The sequence below is a fragment of the Lolium rigidum genome, chromosome 5, assembly GCF_022539505.1.
Source record: "Lolium rigidum isolate FL_2022 chromosome 5, APGP_CSIRO_Lrig_0.1, whole genome shotgun sequence".
Lineage (NCBI taxonomy): Eukaryota > Viridiplantae > Streptophyta > Magnoliopsida > Poales > Poaceae > Lolium > Lolium rigidum.
Window position 1 is genome coordinate 224,082,254 of NC_061512.1, and position 7,086 is coordinate 224,089,339.

Here is a 7,086-nt window from a genome sequence, read left to right on the forward strand (position 1 = left end):
TCGTTGAGTTCGATCCGGCTAGGCCGGTAGTACCGGCCAAGGGCTGATGGTAATATCGCCGGAGCGGTGCGTTGGCTAGGAGCGAAGGGCGAGGGGGGCGGCCCAGTAGTACCAGCAGGGGCGGCACGGTAATAGCAGTTGGGGCGACCCGAAACAACCGGCCTGGTACCGGCGTAGTGTGTCAGCCGCGCGCGCGATGCTCACAGAGTCCTGCTTGAGTCCAACTTTGCAGATTCAAAGACTGAATATCGGAAATAAAAAAGTTCACACCGGAGGCTCGCTGTCCCAATGTTTTGGATAACTACTAGCATGGCTAGCAACAAGGGCTAAATTTTAAGAGGATTGCACTGGTTGCAAGGCTCTACAACTTTCAACTCGACAGAAGAGGGAACTTTCTCCACAATGTATCTTTGCACGACCAAGAGTGCTTTATGGGCTTCCACAATCCTATCCCTACTCATCGAGAGGCATTTACCGGTTTTGCTGCTGGAACAGAAAATTCCATCTTGGACAAAGGTGCTAAGTGTAAGGCGCTGAAGTGACTTTGCATTCTCGAGAATATGGCACGTTAGCTCAACCATGCTCTTTGCAGAACAGAAACCAACGATCTGCACATATTTGATGCTCCTGTGCAAGTGCCCTGGCATCTTCCTTAGATCATGAGAAGAATCTCCTAAAACTGATTCTTGCTCCATGGCAACCGGCTCTACCTGCATTCGAATGGAATAGATGTCAATGTAAAAAAATAACGTCTTTAACTAGTAATGCATTCTCCACCACAGATATATCGGTCTATTCGACCAGAGGAAGATGTCTTACAAACAAGACGAAAGTCTCCAACGAAGGACAAGCATCAAGAAAAGGGACCAGAGAGAGATAATCATAGTCTGGGGAAATAAACCCAAAGCACAGTTTCCGGAGGTGGAGGAATTTGCCAGGTACAGGTACCACCAGAGTATCACCCTGCATAAATATATATAAAATGCTTCAGACTAATTATTTAAGGACTTTGCTACTTTTTGTTGCATAATGCTAGGATCTAATAATCTGAAGTTTAAGAGTATACCACATATGTAGATATGTCAAGACCTTCAAGATTTGGCACCATGTGCGGATGATTTTTGCAAGCATAATGAAACATGGCCCAAGATGAACGAAAGAATTTAAAGTTTTGCAATGAATCACCAAGTGATAGTCGTATCAGAGCACCCTCATATTTAAAATTGTAGAGATTCGGGGCTTTGCTCTCTATAACTTTCAGATTTGTGCAACAATTGACATCCAGGTGGCTAAGACGTTGCAGCAGGCTAGGTATCTCCAGGAAAGTTATCTCATTGCACAATAAGAGTATTAATTTATCCAAAGCAAGTGAACTGGAAAGAAGGCACCTTAACTCATCACCCGTAATATGTACAGAACACAAGCTCAGACTAGTTAGGCTTCTTAAGCAGCCAAGCTCAGCCGTGGGACGGAAGGCACAATTCCTGAGTTGAAGATCCCGAATCGACTTGCCACTCCCATCAAGTAAAAGTGGACATGGAAAGTTGTATACAGGCGCATCATCATATGAGTGTAGTTTCAGCCATAGGTCAAGCTTTTCGATCCCTGGTCTAACAGCAATATAAAGCCAACGATCAAGATCACTGGAGGTGCTGAACATGGGAAAATCATTTATTTCAAGCCTGAGTGCCTTCACGCCAATACGGGAGCGTTCTTTCAGAATCTGGTTGGTTATACTTGCAAGAGCACTCGATATTTCAAATGATGATGACATCTCGTCTTCCAAACCCAGTGCTTTCCTAGTTATGTCGAGATTGGGATAACATCTCCAAGAATGTCGAAATGCATGAGACACGCATGCAACACGTGCAGCATCTCGTAGAGGAAGTAGAGAATGTATATGATGCCATATATCCTGCATGCACAAGCATTGGGGAAAAGTTCAACATTGGAATTACAAAGGCAAACGGTTGCTTGAAACTGGAAAAGAAAAACAGTACAATGTGGAGTAACACTAACAATATAGGGTACTTATATCTGAACATTCAAATGTCCATAAGACCATGTAAAAAAACCTAACAGGTTTAGCAGCTACTACAGTGTAAGATAGATGGCATTAACATCAGTAATTAAGCTGGCGGGATAACAGGTTGGACAGAGCAGATGAATTCATCTTACACAACTACAAGAATATGCCTTTTCAATCCTATACATATAACAGGAATTAGGAAGTACCATAATGAAACCAACGCCTAGCACGAACTGTGAAGCTAGCCAAGGAAAGCATTCAGAGGTAGCATATATATAAAAAGAAATTCTTGTTGAAACTAAGGGCCTGCTTGATTTTTCCATGTCAGTGCAAACCAAAAAAATCGCCCCACTTGGGTTGACTTTTAAATCGCCCAAATTCACATGCTTGCATTCATATATGGCACGCCAGCCAATTTTGCCTACATTTGGCTTTACCCAATTTTGGGCATTACAGAAAGACAGGCGCTGGATATTTACCACACTCTCATGGGAAGAAGTAGGAAGCCACTAATAAGGGGATATCATATGCAAGTAGGAAATCAACTCTTTATCAAATGACAGTTTCATTTAGCAAGCACTGATCCACCAATTTGTTAAAGCAGAACAGTCACAGTGATATTTTACGTGCAATAATATAAGTTATCAGAATTTAATTGCGAACCTCAGGAAGACTTTTTCCTGAATATCTCAATTTTTTATCACTTCGTGAATTGTCATCTTGTCGGCAGGGTGAGTCCTTCCTTTTAGCAGCTGAAGCCACCAATCCATCTGCAGTACATGATGCATTGATTAGAAGAAGAGAGGGACTGATGGAACAAAACAAGAATGCAACACAGACAACCGATTCTTCTCCGTTATCTAAGTTATAAACTGTATTGTAAAAAGTTTCTTTCTCTCAACAAGAAACATGTACAAATCAACCGCGGAGTTCTGTTCATAAGACCGTTGAACAGGTTACAGATTCATTGCAAAAAGAAGAAAAAATACAGGTTAAATAGATCGATGGTGAAAGGCACAGGTTGAGATGTAAGTACATGCATAGAACAAGATGAATAAACAAAGCGGCCGAGGGAGGAGCTGAGAGTTGGTGGCTTACTGCGGCTTTGAATTGGCCGGCGACGCCGACCCCGACGCATGGACATGAGCCGATTGAGTGGCCGCAGCCCCATGATGCGACGATACCTGGGGCAGTGGTAAGGGCCTGAGGGATGAGTGCTGCTCTATCTACTTTCAGGCAGCAAGGCGAGCTAAATCTGAATTCCAAGTTGAAACCAACAACAACAAGGCGAGGCGGGACGGTATCGCGTCGGTGCCGGGGTGGAGGAGAAGCCTAAACTAGCACGGAAGGGGGAGGAAACCGGACAGGACTCCCGCACAACACACACGTACGATAGTATTTTCTTTATTTAGTTGATGATGATGAAACTCCCGCGCGGATATCGATCTGTCTCAGACTGTCTGACGGAAGGGGCAGTATCAGTTGGAAGGCCGTGAGGATGGGGTCGTGACTCGTGAGGAAAGGTGCGTGCAGTGTTGGAGGAGAGAGCATGGGGCTGATGTTGCTCTGAATGCCCGCGGGTGAGCGCGGCGCCGAGCAAGAATAGATGCGTCTCTGTCCGCTTTTCAGTGGGAGTAGAGTCGTGGACCTGAGGCTCCAACCGCGCGACCCAAACCGCGCCCGCGCGTCCGTTTGGGTCGAGCCGGACAAAAACGCGGTCCAGCGCGGGGACGCACCGCAAAAGCGGACGGCCGCGGCGTCCGGAACGACGCAAACCCGGCCCAAATCTGGGCTAGGTTTGCGTGGCCGCGGATGGCACGCGCCGTCCGCTCGCGTCCGGGCGCTGGTCGCCTCGTCTCCCTGGGGCCCACCTGTCGGTGACCGGGGAGTCTATTTAATGGGGACAGGAGGGGATCTGGTCCTCAACTCCAGTCCCCACTCCACTCCCCGCAGCGAAACCGCCGCCATGGCCAAGCGACGGTTCGCTTCCGCCAACGACGACGAAGCGAGCAGCAGCCGCCGTCGCCCGCCGGCGCTGCGGGCTGCGGGAAGAAACCGAGGCGGCCTCCACATCGGAGAGGCCCCCCCCCCCCGGCGGTGCGGCATTGCCGCAACCGCCGCCTCTCCTGCTCGAGCCGAAGCCGGAGTCCTCGGAGGAGGACCCGGACCTCCACGCCGCGCTCATGATCTCGGCGGCGGAGGAGGAGGCGAAATGGCCGCACCTCCGAGATGGAGGAGGCGGCCCGGCGGGAGGCCGAGGAGGCGGAGGGCTGGGAGCTCTACGCCCAGGCCCGCCAGGCGCGACGGGAGGAGGAGGAGGCGGCGCGGCGGGAGGAGGCCAGGCGCCGCGCCGACGAGGAGCGCCTCGACGAGCAGCGGCGGCGCCAGGAGGCCAGGCGCCGCGCCTGGCAGGAGAGGCAGCAGCGCCTCAGGGAGAAGGCGCTGCTCCGTGCGCCGCAGCAGCCTCGGGTGGCTCCGGACCCCCACTCGCCGTGGGAGGAGGCCCTGTGGTCTCCGTGGCCGGAGTCCCCGGCGCGGTCGAGCCACAACAGCGCCTTGTCGCCCGGGGACGTCGTCCACGACGACGACGTCGCCGACGACGCCCACATGGGCTAGGCGGCGCACCGGCGGCCACCGCGCCGCCGACCAAACCCTAATAGAGGGTTTTAGTTTAAATTTAAAAGCCCATATAGGGGCTTCTTTTGTTAGTTTTATTTGCCCAAAATAGGGCAATGTACAAATTTGCCCATAGGGCATATGTTCAATGAAATTTCGTTTAAATTTGCCTCTTTTTTTTGTTTTCGTGTTTCTCCGGTTATGCGACGCGTCCGCGCGTTGGGCGCAGCGCGCGACCCAAACGGACACGCGGACGCGGGCCGCTGTCCGCGTGTCCGCTCGGCCACCCAAACGGCCCAAACCGGATGGCCCAGCGCGTCCGTTTGGGTCGCGCGGTTGGAGATGCCCTGAGTAGGGGGATTTTCCGCTCCTCACCACCGTGATCTCTTTTATATATTTTATTTATGAAAACTAAAAAGTCAAGCTTGCAAGTTTCAAAAAGTATAGATCTAACAAACCGTGCATCTTTTCAAGCTCGAGAGCCATAGGGAGTTTTCGTAGATCCTGATCCAGCCATAGGGTCTAGCTCTTCAACCCCTAGTTTAATTAACAGCGATACGAAGCCAACGGTCAAGATCAGAGAACATGCTGAAATTGGGAAAATCTTTTATTTGAAGCTTAAGTGTCTTCATGCCAATGCCTGAGTGGTATCTCAGAATGCGGTCAGTTTTTGTTGCAAGATCTGTATTCGCTGCCTTTTAAACCCAATGTTTTCCTAGTTATGATGAGATTGGGATAACATCTCCAAGAACTTATAAATGAATGAGACACATAGGAAGCACGTGCAACATTTCATAGTCGCATCAGCCAATGTATATGCCACCAGATGTCCTGCATGTTGAAACAAAGCCAAAGATTCGAAGTGTAGTATGTGCTGTTTTTGTCCACCAGTCGCAAGTGTTGATTCTTTGGCAATATCCATCATCTCCTCATCAATGAGGTTGCCCGATCCCAAGTTTGAACGCTGCCTCTCCTAAAAGCACATATCGTTTTCAGTTTTCCATGAGGACCATAAGAAAGCAGCACTGAAAATGGAGCTACTAGCAAACCATGTACGACACAAAGCATCAATTCTAGATATATGAGTCCCAGCAAAAATACCAGTAACCATCAACCAAACTTGCTTAGCAACCACACATTCAATAAACAAGTGAGGAACCGTTTCATTTTCATCACAAAACAAACAAGATCCATCATGTAGTGCACAATGTTTTGCAAGGTTGTCTCGAGTTAAAAGCTGATTTGCACTAGAAACCACATAACACTTGCACACGTCAAGGAATAGAGATTTTCCAAATAGATGCAAGATGTGGGATGGGAACACCATCATCATTAACCAAATTACAAAAGGATCTCAGAGAATACTCCCAGGAGCCTCAAGACTCAAAATCGAGTATCTCTAATACAGGAGAGGGATACAAATTCCAAAAGAGTACACAACTCCCGCCATCTACACATCATATATTAGTATCGAAGCAATGACGAAAAGACAAGCGGATTTCACCATCAACTAAGACATTATAATCCTTTGTTGATGGCTCATTGCAAATAGAAAACAAATCCCAAAATAAAGTGACCAGAGAACCACCTGACATCCAAGTGTCAAGCCAAAACAAGACATTGTTCCCATTGCCGGCCTTCCAGTGATAACTAGCGCGAATGGATGGGGCAGCCGTAAGTTATTGATGCGTGTAGTTGACACGTCCGTTGGGAACCCCAAGAGGAAGGTGTGATGCGCACAGCGGCAAGTTTCCCTCAGTAAGAAACCAAGGTTTAATCGAACCAGTAGGAGTCAAGAAGAACGTTGAAGGTTGATGGCGGCGGGATGTAGTGCGGCGCAACACCAGAGATTCCGGCGCCAACGTGGAACCTGCACAACACAACCAAAGTACTTTGCCCCAACGAAACAGTGAGATTGTCAATCTCACCGGTGAAAGAACATCTCTTGCATTATGTTTTGTGTGTTTGATGTCAATATATGTGATACACTAATGTTTGATTAAGTGGTACAGGGATTACATAGTTTCATATTTGCGTGTGTTGGATTTGGTCGGTCTGTCAAAGGTTAACAGGAAAAGTATGGCCAGGCCGGATAATCCGGGCCGGATATTCTTGAAATATCCGGCCCCCTGTTTTTGGCTAAGTGTTTGAGGAAATGTGGCTCTGGATGGGGGCCGGACATTTGCCCGGATAATGTCCCGGTATTGTACCAGGGCCGGATTATCCGGGCCGGATATTTTGGAAATATCCGGCCCCCCCGTTTTTCGCTAAGGACTGGAAGAAAAGCTTCTCTGGCTATGGGCCGGACATTTGGCCGGACAATGTCACACTTTTGCCCCGAAGACCGGATTATCCGGGGGGGCCGGATTATCCGGCCCCCCGGAAGCGAAGCAGCTGATTGTATATGGGAAGCAGCCTCTTAGTATAACCAATTCTCCCGG

General features: G+C 48.8%; 1 protein-coding gene across 1 annotated transcript; it reads right to left on the minus strand.

The window, feature by feature from the left end:
• Positions 1-326: 326 nt before the first annotated feature.
• LOC124657154 lies at positions 327-3,200 on the minus strand. Its single transcript, XM_047195754.1, has 5 exons — positions 3,131-3,200; positions 2,693-2,805; positions 1,067-1,915; positions 868-963; positions 327-710 (listed from the first exon to the last, which is right to left on the minus strand). Exons 1-5 carry the CDS (start codon positions 3,198-3,200, stop codon positions 327-329), a joined length of 1,512 nt encoding a protein of 503 aa, XP_047051710.1.
• Between the last annotated feature and the right edge of the window lie 3,886 nt (positions 3,201-7,086).

Bases quoted from the DNA above. Each gene is read 5' to 3' on its own strand.
- LOC124657154 (XM_047195754.1), bottom strand. From the start codon at position 3,200: ATGGGGCTGCGGCCACTCAATCGGCTCATGTCCATGCGTCGGGGTCGG. The intron at 2,806-3,130 runs GCAGTAAGCCAC...ATGCATCATGTA, and splicing joins TCGCCGGCCAATTCAAAGCC to CTGCAGATGGATTGGTGGCT. The intron at 964-1,066 runs GTATACTCTTAA...ATATTTATGCAG, and splicing joins TTGACATATCTACATATGTG to GGTGATACTCTGGTGGTACC.